The 18800-nt window shown below is 28.6% G+C and overlaps 1 protein-coding gene across 2 annotated transcripts; it reads left to right on the top strand.

The window, feature by feature from the left end:
* Positions 1 to 21: 21 nt before the first annotated feature.
* Positions 22 to 18780, top strand: LOC128387059 (carboxyl-terminal PDZ ligand of neuronal nitric oxide synthase protein-like). 2 transcript variants are annotated; one of them, XM_053346204.1, is made up of 6 exons: positions 22 to 284; positions 587 to 719; positions 1270 to 1342; positions 15997 to 16099; positions 16174 to 16597; positions 16718 to 18780. In XM_053346204.1, the coding sequence occupies exons 1-6, from the start codon at positions 186 to 188 to the stop codon at positions 17359 to 17361; spliced, it is 1476 nt and encodes a 491-aa protein (XP_053202179.1). In that variant the 5' UTR covers positions 22 to 185; the 3' UTR covers positions 17362 to 18780. The 2 variants fall into 2 exon arrangements, with proteins under 2 accessions (XP_053202179.1, XP_053202178.1); XM_053346203.1 differs by having other exon boundaries at positions 16174 to 18780.
* The last annotated feature ends 20 nt before the right edge of the window (positions 18781 to 18800 follow it).

Below are 18800 nucleotides of genomic sequence, written 5' to 3'. Positions count from 1 at the left end.
GAATTTAGAATCGACTTGACTTCCACCTAGTGGATGTTCATCCATTTGTTTTGGAGAATTTGAAAGTTGAAGATGTTTTTTGGTTTTCTTTTCTCTTGTTACCTCTAAATCTCCGTCTTTTTAAATGGCTAAATTTTTTGACACCTTTGTTGTTTTTCATCTTTAATTAACTTTAATTAATCAATATGCCATCGCGAAAATACATCTACCTTGATGAGTATGATTCTCGAATTGCTTTATACTCGGATGAAGCCTTCCAACATGGGATCACATTTAATGCAAAGGTAAAATTTTTCTTTTCTTCTTTTTTCTTTTTTTCTTTGTACCTTTAGTTTTTCCACTTTCTTTTTAACCACCTATGTGTACCTGTTCTCTTTCATTTCTTTCTTCTTTGTCTCTTTCTTTTTATCCTCTCTTTCTTTCTCTAGTTTTTCTTTTTCTCATTGTGTGTGTGTGTCCTCTCCTCCCTTTACTTTGGGCTGTTTTTTTTAATGTCATTTTCTCCTCTCCTTTGATTTTCTATTTTTAATATTTGTGTTCTATTCTCTTTTTCTTCTTGTTTTCTTGTTCTCTTTGGTTTTTACAGTTTATTGGAGTATGTGAGGTTCCTCGGCCTAATTCAAGAGTAGAAATTGTTGCTGCCATGAGACGAATACGACATGAATTTAAATCGAAAGCCATAAAAAAGCGGAAAGTAACTATTGACATTTCCCTTGAAGGTTTGTAAATCTCCATGTTCTTTTCTCTTTTTCTTTCATTACCATTCTAATAACTTTCTTATTATTATCTATCTCCAATCAATCGAAATCTTATTCTTTTTAGTATAATTGTTCATGAACATTTTCATATATACAGATTATATAGACTCTTGTAGATGATAATGATGATGATGATCAACTTTTTCTTATCTGTATGTAGCCAAACAATCATTAATGATGATTCACTAACTTTCGCGGCTAGTTGAGTTTCTCATCCTGATGATTCTTGATCATCTGAGCATAACAATTGAATACACTGTTAGATTACCACCTTAACCACATATAATCAATAGTGAGAGATACAGAGAGATAGATCCAAAAAAAAGAGTATCAAATTAACACACACACACACCAACCAACTAATAACAAATTTTCCAACAAATTAAATTCACTGTATAATATTGTGTACATATGATCAGTAATAAGAATCTTAATGATCATCACACCGAATATATTTAATTCTTAACTGAAAAATTAATTTAAAACTTTCTCTCAATGATTTTCTTCTTAGGAGTCAAAGTGGGTCTCAGAGAAAAGGCCAAAATCCCAACTCGATTAACACTAATGCAACATCCAATTTACAGGTTAGTTACTTTGTTTATTGATAAAGAGAAGAGAAAAACATTCAACCAAATAACAATTACAATTAATCATCAACAATCAAAATATATCACATATGAATGATAAAGCTAAAACAAATCATCAAGTTCAATGCACTGTAACCCTGAGGGTTGAATTTTAACCGTTCCAACAATGAAACTGGGCACAAATCAGTAATACCTCTCCCTCCTCTCCACCCTCACAATCAACACACACACATGATTAACTAAAATTTTCTGCTGACTTTCATTCAGTTTCATAGGAACTATAGCCAAGAAAATATTGTTCAAATTTCAGTCGATTATCAAAACATGTTGGGTAACTTGTTATCTTCCATGAAAGTTTCAAATCAAATTGTTAGTCTATAGTTCGTAAGACTTTTCGATTATTGAGCCTCAGGGAAATCCAAAATGAACTTTATGATCGTGTTCATACCACCCACTTCCTTCACCCTCATTGCTGATTTTTCCATCTTCTTCCTGTATTTTACTGATAAAAAGAGAGAGATCAAATGAACAAAGAGATAAATTCAATGAGTAAAAATAAGTGAATCATAAAAAAGTTCAAAAAAAAATAGAATAGAAAAAAAATTACCAAAGTTTATTTGACAAAAGAAAAAAAAAGTTCTAAATGATAAACCAAGAACTGATTTCTCTCTTGTCTTCCCTTTACATTACTAGTTGATTACTATTATTACTCTGCTATCATGATAATCTTAATGATTATCGATGTTGGTTGAATACTAATGATACCATTTAGCTGAATATAAGAATAAACAACCTCAATGAATAAAGTATTGACCATTCAAATGTTATTACAATTAATCGGTCATTCAAATTGGTATATATTTTTTTCCTTCTGATTGTGTATTAATATCATGATTCATATGGAAGATAATGAAAGATGAATAATGATGATCATCAATCTTTTCATCGATATTAAAATGTTTCCCTAATCATCTTGCCAACATTTTTCCATCCTCATCCTCATCCACCTCCTCCTAATCATCAGCATCATCATCACCATAGTCAATTGATTTACACTGGAACAAAATATATGTTGATGATTCTCCTCTGAATACCAAACTCTCCCCACTTACCTTGTCATTTGTGATGATAATATTTTCATTATATGAATTAAGGATTCACAATTTATTTCCTGGGACTATCAATGTTATATTAATATTATTGCATATATCATGTTTCACCTTAGATAATTTTTCTCTCTCTCTCTCTCTCCCAAGAATTTATCTCTTCAGAATTTCATGATCACCACTAACACCATGATGATGATGATATTCAGTCCTTAGGGTTCATCTATTATAACGCTTTTGATAACTTCTTTTTTTCCCTTGTTCTCTATCTCTCCATGATTCCTGCCATTCTTTTTCATTTTCGAAGTCAACATTTTTCTTCTTCCTGTATTCATATAATTCACCGTCTCTTATTATCATTATCACCATCATCATGATTATCATGTTATATTCATATAAAGTATCAAGCACTTTGAATGGAAGTGTAATAGTCACTATTGATAACCATTGAATGTGTATCTTTTTCAACACATTATTCAATTTCTTTATAGTTGCTTTTTCCACCATTGATTGTTACAGAGACTGTTATTTTTTTTCATGGATTCTCCTTGAAATGCATGATAAATAACCATAAACTCATGAGATGATGATGATAAAGTGAATCATTGGTTTGATTCTGAATAGTATAGACATTTTTTTTTCTTCTCTGTAATTTATCCTCGTATTTACCTGTGAAAACCGTTAACTGAATACTGAATAGTATTGAACTTTTTCATTCCACCCTTTTCCCTCTGTTGATATTTATCGATTTATAAGAATCACAACTTTGATAAAATTAATCTAAATCATTAGATTATTAATGATCACCTTTTCCTGATGATGATGTGAGAGTGACAATAATTGAGTCTAATGATGAGGTGTCTAATTAATGAGCGATTCAAGTTGAAGATAATTAAAAGTAGCAAATCAAAAGGGTTTCTCGTAATGATTGACTTCCATTAGAAATAATTTGAAAAGACTGATTAAGATAATTATTATTATTAAGATTATTTCTAATTGAATTAGAGAGAATCAGACTTGTTTTTTTTTGGTGATCTAATTATTGAGATCCATCAAAATCCAATTGAAATGACTTTTCCGTAACAATTAACAACTTTTTCCTATCTTAATCAATGGTTTTCTAATCATCATCATAATCATCACATATACAATACAATCTGATTACTTAATGATTACTATTACTTTCTCTTGATTGTGATCACAAATTAGTTTTTGCTATTGACGTTGGCGTTGTTATTTGTGATGATGATGAAGATTAAGATGATGATTAAGTTAACATAGTTACATTATTAACGTTCATCTATTATCTCTGAGTCTAATTGTGCTTGAACTTGATTGAATGATGAAGGGGATGAAAAATTTACTCAACAAATATATAATCCAATGTGCAGATTAATAAATGAAGATGAGGTGAAACTTTTCACCATTATCATCATCATCATCATGTTAACTGTATTACATACATGTAGTTATTGTAAACCAATGATTCGTGACTATTTCTCCATTTCTATCAGAACTTTATCATTGATGGAATTATTTCATCATCATCTTTCTCTCACTGAATCCATGTTATCTAACCAGAACTTAAACCATAGTTAGACCTTAATTAAGATTGATTTTCTATCCTTTTATATACTCTTCATTTATCTCTCACTCACTCTCTCTATAGAATCTTATTCCTTTTCCGTTTTCATCATCCTTTGATCTTCATCTTGCCAGCCTTTAGGGTCAATCTAATCTTGATAGAGTTATAAAAATGATGAAATGATAATGTTGATAACGTTAATCCACACCGATGGAAACTCAATGTTATCATGATGATTATCATGAGGCTAATATTGTATTAATATCTATTATAATTATATTGTCTATTCTCCATTGTATTATCAGTTGTGTATCTCCTTTAATCCTTGATGACAATCTCTCAGTGTTTGTCAATCCATTCAATAACCTTCATCTCTCTCTCTCTCTCTCTCACACACACACTTCTATCCTAATCAATTTCACTCCCATCATCTTTTTTTACTTAACACCAAAGACTTAATCTATCAGTAAATTACATTTATTTTCAATTCTTGTTCAATGAGGCTTCAATCTAGGATTTTCAATGTATAAGATCAAATGAGTGAATCGTAATAATCCTGATCCTCGTTTCCTTCCCTTATGCTCATCATCTGAACATTAATGAAAAAAAACAAAAATTAACTTTAAATCCAAAGATTTTATCATAAAATTATCTCTCTCTTTATGCTCTTACCACCATGGGCTCTGAACTTTTGTTGAGAAAAATAAAACCATAGGAATTACTATTAGAAATGAACACAAATACTGAATTTTCCCCTGTGAATGAAAACTAAACCAAATACATTGAATCACTTATAATAAATCGTATTAATTGTTTTGTATGTTTATTTATATTCGTAATTGTGATTGGTGATCTTGTTTTTCATTAGTATGCAATTTGTGTTAATTTGATTATATTTGCTTTTTTGTTTTAATTTTATTTCCAATAATCAACAATGATGATAAAATACTATAAACAATTTATTTCTTCATGTTCATCAACCATTGACAATTTGATTGTTTTCATGGGTAAACAGAAAAGGAAAAAAGTAAAATAAAAACAATAACTTTTCACCTCTTTTACATTAGTTATTTTACTAAAACGTTTCTCTCTCATTCTGTATGAATTGCAATTACCATGCAATTCTTGGTATTGTATTATTATTATTGTTTCCTTTAATTCTGAGCAATTTCCCATGTAAAAATTGATACATATAAATCAACCAATTTATTGTATCATTTTAATCTAACAACAAAGTAAAAAGAAATAGAAGAAAAAAGAAAAAGTTTCTTCGATTCGAAAGAGAGAAAGAGAGAGAAAATCCTATCCTTTTCTATCGAACAGGATGAAAATGAAGAGAATGAGGATGAAAACAATTTCAACAGTTTTTCATCTTCTACATCTTCCAATATCATTATCATTATCATCTCTCTCTCTCTCTCTCTCTCCTTCTCTTATCTTCCTGTCTGAATTATTTTCTACTCCATTTTGTATTATCTAACAACAGAGAGCCAACTTGTTATTGCTTTTCCATCTTCACCCAACATACTGAATCTTGTACACCTTTTTTTTTGCTTCATCTTCTCACTTCCACTGGATGAGATTTCATCTTCCTTTGGCTTAAAGATTTCCTATCATAAATTTTATCATATTGAAGTTTCCCTTTCCGGTTTTGCTTTTAATTTCAAGTGAAATCGTTTACCTGATTTTGTGAAAATAATCTCTTCCCTCTTTCAATTCCCAAGTCTTTATCACTTTGATATTCATCTTTCAATGTAAATCCATCGCTTACCTTTAATAAGAAAAGGATGATGATGTTTTTTTTCTTGCTTCACTCTTTTCCCATGATGATAAAAAAATTTTTCTTCATTTTTAAATTTTCTTCAAGTGTTGAACCTTAAGAAATTGCATATTGCTGCCTGATAGCGTTTTCTGTTAGACTCAGCAAGTTATTTCATGATTAAATTCTTACTCTGATATTTATCTTTTTTCTCTTTCTTTTTATATGCTCATTAATAAGCTTCTAGAATTGCTATTATCATCATTAGGTTTACTCGTCATCATCATGATCCATTTCCACCGAAACCCAAAGATTCTGAAAGAATCTCCTGAACAATCCCTATTATCGTAAAAACTAATTTTTTTCTCTTCCTAATAGATTGTAATTATCTTGTTTTCCAATGCGTAATAATCCTCTCAATCACTTTGACTATTCTTGTCCATATTCAGGTCATCTTATTGGGTTCCTTTCACTGGTCAACAGAAATGCACCTATGTGTTTATATCTGAACCCTTTTCCCCTCATTTTCCATAACATGTTATTAGATAGATAGATAGATATTTATATTTATATTTATCCTCATCACCAAACCTAAACACATCACAACAATTAATCAATCTTTCATTTCTATCCCATGTTCATTGATATTTGTCTCCCACTCTCTCAATCTTCCTCTTATCTTCATCTTCTTAGTTGCTCAGTTAGGGTTGGCTTAACAAACAACACTTTCTTTTGATATATTGACTTGATAATGAAACCTTCATGAATGAGAGTCACTTAATGCCATTGAACCGTTACTTATGAGTTTCCTTGTAATGAGTTTCATTGATGAACTTTTCTTGCTTCCTTTTTCCTATCAAACTCAACCTGGGAATCAACTATGTATCTCTCCATCTCTCATACTATTTAATCTCTCACATAATTAAGACACCTAGTTAATTGTCAAAGGTATTTTCTTTCTCCTATCAATCTGATGATTAACAACTTCAACAATCAGTCAATCAACTAATTGATTTAACTTTTGAATCTCGGTGCGCTTGTAGTAATTTCTCTCTCCGCCTTGTAAATCCCCTTTTCTCTCCTTCATCTTAATCTTGTTAATTCTTACATTGGTTATTTCTATTTAATCCCAAAACATGTCAATAAGATTAATTTTCTGTCTTTATCTTCACAATTAAATGATTATGATTACAATTTACACCAAAAATTGTTAACTCAATCAATTGATTATCTTGATATAACTGTGAATCTACAGTTTTTGTTTTCTTGTGATAGTTTAATCATTTGATAATCAGTTAAATGAACAATTTAATTTGATCAAAACCAAATGATTGACTGATTAGACTCAATGATTATCTTAATCATTTATCTTACTTTTGACAAGTTACACTAACTAGTTTAATTTTGGTAAAGTTTCAAGACGTTAATTGAGTTAATCAATCTGCCTAATGACAGATTCATTTTGAGCTTTATGTTTACTTTAATTATTTACATTCATCACCATAGTTTTTTTTATTCATATTTACTTACTATAAATAGTTAGTAAAATGATTAAATCAATGATATCAAATGATTAGTTAATCACAGTTGATGAATATAAGTTATGTTGAAAAGTGAAAACAATTAATTTGATTGTTGATTCAATTTCTTAGAAATTTTCTCTCATTTTTCACTTAAGGTTATTATTATTACTTTTGATTAAAATATATCTGATTATCAGTATTTTGATTGCTAAAAGGGAACCATGTTAATTAAATATAAGAGCATTAATTAATTCATCACCTAATTACAATCATTATCCAATTTGTTTTTTTTACCGTTACATTCAAACTGATTGTTCATATGAACAAATCAATTATTCAGTTAAAGAAAAGTAATAATCAGTAATGATTTAATTCATTTGAATTAATTGAAAGAGAGTGAGTCAAGTAAAAAATTCCCTGAATTCTTGATTTAATGGAAAGAAATTGGAACTGGAACTGAAGTTTTGGAAAACAGAAAATTGTCCGAGCATTAACCAGAATTCATGATGATTACCATGGTTTCCTCTTTCCCTGAAGCTATAATACTAAGTTACAATCAATATTATCCATCCATGTAAACACAGAATTGATTAATAAGAGTAGTAATCCGAATAGAGATTAATATTTCTTATTTGTCATCATTGACTCTCATCTTATTATCATCTTTAGGATAACAAACAGAGAGACCCTTTGAAAGAGTAGCACATGTATTACATATGTATTTATACATTTATCTTGTTCCTGATGATAACAATCATGACAATCATGATAATATTATTAACATGATGGAATGAGTTTCGTTTGCTTTGCAAAAAAAATGAATGAATGAAAATATATTGACTCTGTCAGCGAAAAGCTGATAAAATGTATTGGGAAAATAGTTTATACCCTGAAATTCATGGTGAAACCCTTTTTTATTGATTCCTCTATTCATTTATTGATACTATTTCATCATTAATTCAAAAAGATGGAATTAATTTTAATTCATCTTTAATCAATACATATTAAATTCACCTGAGAATTGATGAAATCATTTTTTTTCACCTTCTTTCTGTGTCCATAGTTATCATGTTAATCTCACCTTTACCATGTCAATGAAGTTGAATTTCTCATTAATTAGTTATTCTCATTTTAATTGGTTTAACATTTAGGAATTGATCTTCTTGATGTAATTATTACATTCTGATTACTCAATATAACTTGTTATAATTGTGAGTTGTTGATTAAACTGAAAATTTCTGCTTCTAAAGGGAACCAATTAAAGTTTATTACGATTAATTTGAATTTTGATCTATTTGATAGTTAACATGAGATTATAATTGAGACTTTTAATGTAGTTGAAACAATACATTTGAATGCTCACTGGGAAATATTAGAGATAATAAAAGTTTCTCAGAATATCCTCTGAATCCTCATGGAAAATCATTGTGAGAACCAGGAAAGTATATAACATATGATGTAAGGTTATTGAATTGGCGATATCATTTATATTCAATAAATCACGAAATCTTGTTACTTTATTTATCCTTAATCACTATTAAAATGTTAGTTTTATGGAACTTTTTTCTCTCTCCCCACTTTTATCATTTTCACCATGAATCTCATGCACTTGTATTGAGATATATGAATGAAAATGTGTCAGAAATGAACTATCATAATGATTAATATCATTACTTATGGAGATGATTGTTGATTATTATTAGTGACACTTTGGGAATTATTATCATTTCTTGTGGTGTTAATTGTAACTAATGATTTTATATGTAATTTTGTTAACATTATCACTTTGTATTTGAATTTTTGTTTTCTCATGATCAAGTTGAAAGATAATCTGTCAAACTTTATACAAGACAATAATGTATCTTTATCAATAACTAACCATTATCATGATTACGATTTCAAATCAATCAGTCTGATGGTTACATGATGATTAATCTAAGGAATTATAATGTAAAAGTAAATAAATTATCATTATTTTATATGTAAAATATGATTTTCATCTCATTACTTTTACCTTGGTGATGAAAATCATTCATGTTGTTTTAACATTTAAGTTGAATCCATTGGAATCTCCCCTGTAAACTCATTCATCTTCATCTCTCTCTCTCTCTCTCTCTCTTTATCATCCGCATCCTTTCACGATTGAATTGATTAATTTAAAAGTTAAATAAACCATCAAGTTTACTTTAACCTCTACCTAGAAGACAGAAAAGATAATGTCATTAGTATTTTAATTGTGATTACAGTTGATTGATTCATGAGGTTAATCAAAAGTTCTCCCCCTTTTGATATAACGGTTTTTCTTGTCAATTTTGAGTTTTTTCCTCTATTATTTGTCTTCGATTAAAATTCAGTCTCTCTCCCTCTTTATCAGAACTTACTATTACTCCCTTTCTGTAAAAATAAATGAATGATGATGAAATGTGGAGGTTACATGACATACACACCGAATTATTGAATCAAATTAACATCTTGATTTAATCTTAATCAACAATCATGATTGCTTTTAATACTTATCCAAACACATAATTGAATCAATTTACACTTGGAAAAGCAGGAAAAAAAAGCAAAGAAAAAAAAATCATATAAATCAACAACATTCATCATCATGTTAACATGAACATTTTCATCTTAATCTATTGATAGTTATGATGATGATTATAATTATCATCTATTATTTATTTTGATGATTATCATCGTGTGATGGATGATATGGATTGAGAATTCTTTTGATTATTTTCATGGTGTCCTGTATTCCAATTCTTGTATCATGAAATTTTTAAGGATAAAGTTCATAACTCTTTTTAATCGCAATTTTAGAGGATTGAATTATCTGGGAGAGAAAGTGGAAAATACTCCGATAGGTAATGGATTTATTCAGTTTATCATGGTTATCATGATTTTCCTTAATTTTATTTGGGCTTTTTTCTATTGACATGGAATTATTTTCATTTTTCATGGATTTTCTTATGAACTTTTTTTGCACTTCCTTCCAAATGAATAATGATTTCCCTCAATCATATGTTCTCATGTTGAAATCAAAATGTTTTTTCTTATGAGTTTCTTTTTTTCTTATGTAATAATTTTTTTCTTCCACCAGTAAAATCCATCATGTTGACCCTGTTTCAGAAGATTTTTATTCGCAAATTGTTGCTATGAATTCTGAGAACTGAGAAAATTTCAAGTGGAATCCATTTCTTTCTTTATCGCTTTTCTCTTGAAAATTATTTTGTTTTCTGTTGTTTCATTTACACCATGAAAACCATGATAATTTGAAATCATCATGTTTTATCTGTTACTGTAATTCTTGTTCTTTTTTCTCCTTATTTTCTTTTCTCTTTTTCTGTAAAGAAAAGTATCTATCATGAATTTAACTTATTCTGTTAAGGAGATAATTACCACTTTTATAGTTGATGATGATGACGATAAGAAGAAGAAGATAACAGAATATAATAAATATGAACTATTCATGACGAATTAGGAAAGAATTTTTTTTTCACCAACAGAAAACAGATCATTTTCTTCTGACCTTGCCTTCTATTCTTGAGTAATGTTTGTCTTTTTATCTGAATCGTTTTCTTTGTTCCATCATCATCATCATGTTACATGAAACAAATGTTAATAACAATGTTTATTATTATAATCATGATGATGATGAGTTTACATGATGAGTATAGGTCAGTAAACATTATTGTTTGTTTCAATTTTATCATTTTAACATTGAATAACTTTCACAGAATTTGATTGTTAACAGAATCTTTTGTATTTCCATTGTTGAATTTCACCTTCTAAACTTCATGATAGTTGATCTATTGAAATAAAATGAAGATACTATGCTGATGATAATGATCAGTGATTTTTTTTGCTTTTCTTTCCACTTCCTACTCAATCTCTCAAATAGAGTTATATCAAGATTCAAGTCATTCCTTGTCATTGAGTGATAACTGTAAACACTTATATGAATCTGTGACTGAAATTTCAGAATTCATCAGATAACTGATACCATTTTACTACTTGAAATAACTGATTTATTTTTATAAGATTGTCTCTGTCAATCTTCACAGTCCATTTTGAATGACATATATTTTTACTCTCTTTCTCTCTCTCTCTCTTCTGATTTTCTGCCTGAAGAATGAATTCTCCATAGTCATCATCATAATCATCATGATGAAATCGACATGATGTTGATGTTATCCGACAGAAGGAAAAGCCTGAAGAAAAAGAAAAAAAAAGTTCCATTGAAATAGTTTTCAAGTTGGAAACGATTTCGCTTCATTACCTTTTGTATCTATTTTCTCTTATATAAAATAATCATTTCCCATGAAATGGATTCTGAATGTTTCATGATAAACCATTTTCCTGATTGTGTCAATTTACATTTAACTTTAATTGTCTAGAGGATCGTTTTTACTTTTAAATTGCTTGTTTTGATTTTAGTTTGTGTTCATAGTTACTCTGTTTCTGTCTAAATGTCAACTTGTTTGTTATCCACATCAAGTTCTGATAAAAATTTGAGTTTTTATCATGAAAATCATCTTGTTATCTTAACCATTGATCAGAACTTTTCTTGACCTTTCACTAAGATTTTATTCATCATGTTTCCAATCAGTAAACCTTTTCATCTTTGACCTTTATAACGATAATCTCATTCATTAATCTCGTTGAATTGCATTCACATTTTCATTAATCAATCATCTCAATCCACTAATTTGTCATTTTACTTTTAACAACGAAAACACAATTTAATCAATTATTATATTGAAAATCATTCATCTTCAAATGTTGATTACTATTCATATTTTCAATTTAGATTTCATTGTTATTAATTTTCATCATTTATTATAATACAATTTTTTAAATTGTTCACAATCATCTTGGCTTGATTATCTGATAATTTTCATTGTCAAAAAATTCATACTAAAAGTTGACAATTTAAGTTTCTCTCTGTTGATTAATGAACATGATAAAGATGCTATAGTTTCAGTTTATCAATCCTTTTTTTAATCATATCAGATTAATTATCTTTTCCCACTAGAATGAGTATTCATCATGAATAGTGAATAACACCATGAAAAATGACTTTAATGAATATAATCTTATCCAAATGATGGTGAAAATGATATTAGTATAAAATTACCTTTAAATTAAGGTAGACAATATAATCTAGTTTTATAATAATATGGTAGCAATCATAATCTAGATTATTATGTTTATTAACAACAGAAATCGAGTCAACCATTCAGTAATATCATCACGAACTCTTTTTCTGACAATTCTTAATTTCACCAAAGTCTGAGAATCCAATCATGAAATAATCAGCAAGAATCATCATCATCCTATTCTCATCATGAGCTCCTTTCTCTTGATTCCTTTTTTTGTCTTCTCATTTTTCAAGCTTCGATTGTGAGAATCTGAAACAATCTAGATTTCCAACAACGAATCTTTGTTTTCATTCATTTTCTCTGATAATTCCTGTATCATCTTGAGCTTGGATAACCTTCATCATCATCATCATGGGAGAAATAGTAACAACAAATAATATCATGATAATCCTCAGAAACGATTTTCTATATTTTGTCAGGGAAAATTCACCTTCTTCCAACGGAATGAACTTTGGGTAGAAAAAAAACATCATCACTGTTCATAAATACACATAATCTACACTCACGGAATCAGAATTTTCAGTCTAGATTGAAAAAAGTTTATTCTATGTAGTTTTTTTTCGAAGAGAAAAAAAATCACAAGAGTAAAAGAATACGATATCTTTTCTCTCTCTCTCCTTTTTTTCGGAAACTGTTCCATTTTGTCTCTCACTTATCTCTCTCATCACCATGAAGATGCTCATCATCATGCTATTCTTGGCATTCCACTGCCAATTACAGTTGATTATTGCATTTAAATAGTTTCCATAGTAAAACTTTAAGTGGATAAAAGTGTCTCCAACATCATTAAATTCATCATATTATCACTTAGTTGACGATGAGTAAAAAAAAATGATCATAATGATAATGATTAAAATAGTTTGTTCATTGTCATGTTAACAGAAAAGAGTCGAGAAAAAAGTTCCAACTTGAATATATCTACCATGTATATACCATGAATAATGAACATGAACTTTTTTGCTCCTTTTTTCATTTGGAAAAAAAATTGCATTCGATTATGTATCTATCCTTGTGTAAATATTATACTTCCTTACATTTTGCTTTATTTAATAGTTAATCAATCGCTTCACCATGATGACGATAACTTGATTATATTGATTAGTTTTATAAATATCTTTTCGTTGGAGTAACTTTTTCACCAAATTGATTTCGTTTGAAAATAATCACCAATCAGATAATCAACAGTTTCCATATTAATAATTCAACTTGTTTGCTCACTGATTTTTTTTCCTTCCTTCATCAACTCATTCATTTGATGAAAATTTAATTTCGATTTGAGTAAATTGATTAATTATTCAAATTGTTCAACTGAAAGTGTTGAACAATTTTCATTCAATTTCAACAGTAAAACTCAATCAATTTGACTTGATAACTTTCACCTTCGTCCAATTATTAAGTAAATAATATACTACAAATCATTCTGATTGTTGTGATAATGATCATGAGTATTTAAAAAAAACTTCTCAATGATTATGATCTTGAATGAATGTGAAAGAAAGTCTAAAGTTATGAATAGTTTGGAAACTTTCATGGAACAAGACAAAAGGCTATTTCTGTTGATAGTGTTTAATATACCATGAAATGATATTATTTGATTAGAATTGAATCTCCTATGTAAACAAAATTTGTCTCTCTATCCAATCTTGATGGAATCTCCTTCTCGAACCAATGAACTGTTCATGAAAATAGTTCTTAACGAACTCAAATGTTTATGTACTCGATTTGCCTTTCAAATTTTATTTCCCATTTACCTTTACCTTTTGATTACCTTGATTTGTTATCATCAAACTTTATCATCACAATCTCATCAATGATAGATACTTTTTTTCTAGTTGATTCGGTTGAGAAAATATTTCATCCAATCTAATCAGTTAATCAGCTCACAATTTATCATAGTAATATATTTTTCTTGTCTTTACATATATTGATAATTATTCATATAATAATTAATTCAATTGAATGTTAATCTTCATTAATGTTTAATGATGTTGTCTGATTGTTATTTATTAGTTTGGATTTGATTAAATCCAATCAACTACTATTTTATTACTTATTGTTGATTATATTAGTTGGAGTAATTTAATCAAAATTTTATTACAATCAGATTTATATATATTTGATTACAATTGAGCTAAATTGTTTTATCCGTTTGTTATTTTTATGTTTTCTGCAAACCTTTGCAATGTTACAATCAGTTGATTGTGATCATTAAATCATGATTATCTTGCAATATATTTTTTTTCTCGATTGATTGATAATTAACTTGATTACAATCAATTGTTTGGTTGATTGAATTTAACCAGAAATTGATTTTATTGAATAAGTATGTTGATTGTAAGGAGGAAAACATTTTATCATGAAAATTTAACATTTCTCTTGTAATTATATCAGAATGCTACAGATTATTAGATTTAATTGTAACTCATTATTTGTTAATTATCCTTGATAAGCTCAAATATATAATAATAATGATAATAATAATTTTGTGATGATGATTTTAAGTAGGATAAAGTTATTAGCATCCTTTTAAGAACCGTTATTATCAACCTAATCTTAATCCCATGAAATCTGAATGACTCTTGATGATCAGATTTCATTAAATGTGCAGAGTTGCTTGAATGACATGTTTGAATTTCAGTTTTCTTGAATCACCTTTCATGAAGATGATAATATTTTGTTATTCAATATTGAGAAGAAAATTATTCTCTGTATCATCAACATCATATGTTGAGTGTATAAGATGAAATGAAATGTGAGATGTTATCATCTTTCTCTCTCACTCTCATCTTCAACTGATGGTGTTTCCTTTTCCTCAACATTATTATTCAATGTGATGCATGGATTCTTGTGGCAATTTTTTTTGCATTTCATTCATTATCAATCATCTATTGATGATCATCTTGATTCACTTTCTTTCCTTTTATATCAGGACGATCAAAATTTCTACCCTAAATTTCCTGATCTATCAGAATGATAACATGAATGATTTCAATCTCTATTCTTAATAACATGATAGTTTTTATCAGATAGTCTACATTTAGGATCAAAAGATTTCGTCCAAATCACATAGAGATCAACCATTAATCTCATAGATATTCAGTCCTGTAATTTTATTCATCATCTTTCCTACTGAATTGTTCATTTGTTTATCTTTTTTTTTGTGCTTCTTCCTGTTTTCTGTGTGATTATTTCCGTTCAATGGTAACAATCAGAATCAATCAAGAATCTTGTGTATCTTTGATGTTGTTCAAGCAGCAAGAAAAACATTAATCAATATAATCTGTTTCAAGTTCAATAGTAATTCATGTATCCCATTTATGATTGAGATTCTCAAGCTAAGACAATTATTTATCTCTTGATGATTGATTACTTAATCGGATTAAGCTAATTAGGCAAACTTATAAACAGAATTGTTAAGATAAAGGGTTGATACTTTATGGTCATTTTGAATTGTTTCCAATAAAAATGTTTCATATTCATTGCTAATCGTTTCCTTTTTATCTCCCTAATTAACAGAATCTTTTATGTTTCTCATGATTCGTTGGATATGAAAATATTTTCTTACATTGCCAGAGAATCCAATGTATTTAAATGTTGCGTCTTTAAGACACCGAAGAAGGTAAATTTCTAATCACTGTTTTGAATAATGTTAATTGTCAAGTTTTTTTTTTCGTTTCAACTAACAACATTTAGTCTCAAGCAATGAGGATCGTCCGAACGATTGGTCAAGCATTTGAAGTTTGCCATAAATTAAGTGTAACATATAACACGAGCAGCTCAATCCACGACGAATCAAGTCCAAATCGTACTCAACGAACCACTTCCAATGGTACAAATAATAATAACGTAACCGTTACCACAATTGGTAATAAACGTGTAAACGACAATGAAAGTTTAGGAAGTCCAACTAACACGGAATCATCATTAACACCAATCAGTCCAGGTCATTTAAGTAATCGTCCAACAACACCTCCAACACCAACTTTAGGAAGTAATCAACAATCAACCATTGATGATATTTGCCACCTTGATGATCATCGGACACAAGTTAACAATATTATTAACTCGAGTACCATAAATAGTATAAATAGTTTAAGTGTCAACACAAATACAACAAGTAATAATATCAATATCAATGATAATAATAATAATAGTAATCATAATATTGTCACCAATCAAGGTAACATAAATAACAGTAATCATCATCTTTACCGAGAATCATTTGTTCATTTATCAGATAATCAATATGAAAGTTTGGTTTCATCGTTAAAATCAATGGAAGATAAAATGTTCAACCTTGCTGATCGTATTTCATCAATTGAATTAAGCCAAGAAAAGATGATTACAATGATTGAAAGATTATGTAATTTACAGGATGATAAACAATTCAACAATAAGGAGAAACTCAATAATAACAATAATAATAATAACAATATCAATAACTTGGTCAATAGTAGCAATTTAATATCACCTTCAACCTTAATGCAACCTTCAAGTCAACCAACAAGTTTACCAATTGCTGTCAATGGGAAATTAAATTTTCTTTCACTCACCAATACAGCAAATAACAACAAATTATCACCTTTAACCAATACAATCACAAGTCCATCATCAATATTAACAATTAATCCAATATCAACAACCATAACCAATCCTAATTCAATGATGAAATCACCAAGTGGTAATACAATTCAACCACCGACAATACCACCGCCCCCACCACCGCCACAAGCACCAACACTGCCTACGACAATTCAAAGTCCTGCTCTAGATGATAGTTTATTTTTCAAATCTGATTCCCTGTTTTTTGATTCTGAACCAATTCGTGATTCCCTTTTCTCCTTGGATGATGATATCTTTTCCACCCAATCAAGATTATGACAATTAAAGGAAACAATTGACAACAAATTGATCGATATTGGTTAAATTGACAAAAATATGAGTTAATTGTAACAAAGTAACTATTGCAATACAATTAAGGTGCTACAAAAATCACACACTCACACAGACATTCAGAGAGTTCCCAATACACTAAAGGAAGAGAAGACAAATAAAGCCAATAATGAACATTGGACAATTACTGAACCTGGATGGACAATATTAATATAATGTAAACAATAATCAGCTTAATTTAGGTGACACCGGTGTTGAAATGAACTTTTCCAAGAAAGAAAGAATCGCAAAAAGAAAGGCCAATCAATTGATTTTGTCTTCTATTATCCTTCCAACTTGACCCAATTTGATTTAATTTACTGCTTATTGACCAATGGTTTATTTATCTATCAATGGATCCATGGTAACAACTACAACAATCAATTTAATGAACAAACAAGAAAAAAACAAAAGTTTTCACCCATCATCATGATTACTTTGTGCCTTTGGTGATTATTACATTATTATTACTGTTATTTACTCTGTTAATTATAAGGATTGAAACAATTAATTGACTTTCAAAATGTCAATGGGTTTGAAACAACAATTAAAAGTTTCATTGGAAAGGAAATGGAAAATCACTTAAATCAAATTTATTGGAAGATGAAGGAAAATCTTTCTTTTTAATTGTTGGATGGAAATTTAATTTACCGGTTGACTGTTATTGATGGAGATGAAATAACAAAAGCAAATGTTATTAGGATTTACAATGGATTAAGAGAAAAGGATTATCACCTTGACCGGATTTCTTGTGATTTATTTTTATCTCCAACTGATGATGAGTCGAGTTTTTTTCCTGGCAAAGATTAACTGTCTAAAAACATTCCAACCCATTGAATCTCATGCTTATATTGGAATCAAATCTATGAACAATTATAATTATCATGATGATAATTTAGTTCGTTCATTTATTATGCTTTGATCATCAACAATTTTGTTTTCCGCTCAATTGTCATCATAATTATCTTGATCTCTATCTTGATCAACAATGGATTCTCATTTATTGTAAGACCTTTGCCAATGGATATCACCTTATATCCAGGATACTTTACAATTTAATTGGACTTACAATATGAATACAATTAAGTTTAATTGTAATTAGGATGGTGGTTAATTTGATCTTAGTAGTAACTTAATCAATTGACAAAGTTCAATCTCTAAGGACTGGACTGAATTTAGATCATTTGATTTACCTGATTGCAAATCGTTTTAGATCAACTAATCTCGATGATGATTAATATATTTTATCCTGATTATCATGTTACTATTGACTTACAATTGGTTAATTATGTTATCCATTGGATTATTAATTATATATAATAATCACAATTAGTTGATACATAAATTGGGAATCTCAATAATATTATTTAATTTTTTTCGATTTTATT

Source organism: Panonychus citri, unplaced genomic scaffold (genome assembly GCF_014898815.1).
Source record: "Panonychus citri isolate SS breed McGregor unplaced genomic scaffold, ASM1489881v1 Contig00077, whole genome shotgun sequence".
NCBI lineage: Eukaryota > Metazoa > Arthropoda > Arachnida > Trombidiformes > Tetranychidae > Panonychus > Panonychus citri.
The sequence above is the reverse complement of the archived record's forward strand: the minus strand, read 5'-3'. Positions and strand labels throughout refer to the sequence as shown.

Excerpts from the sequence above, each read along its gene's own strand:
- LOC128387059 (XM_053346203.1), top strand. The coding sequence starts at position 186 with ATGCCATCGCGAAAATACATCTACCTTGATGAGTATGATTCTCGAATT. Across the intron at positions 1,343-15,996 it reads ATGCAACATCCAATTTACAG|AATCTTTTATGTTTCTCATG; the intron begins GTTAGTTACTTT and ends CCTAATTAACAG. Across the intron at positions 16,100-16,173 it reads TCTTTAAGACACCGAAGAAG|TCTCAAGCAATGAGGATCGT; the intron begins GTAAATTTCTAA and ends AACAACATTTAG.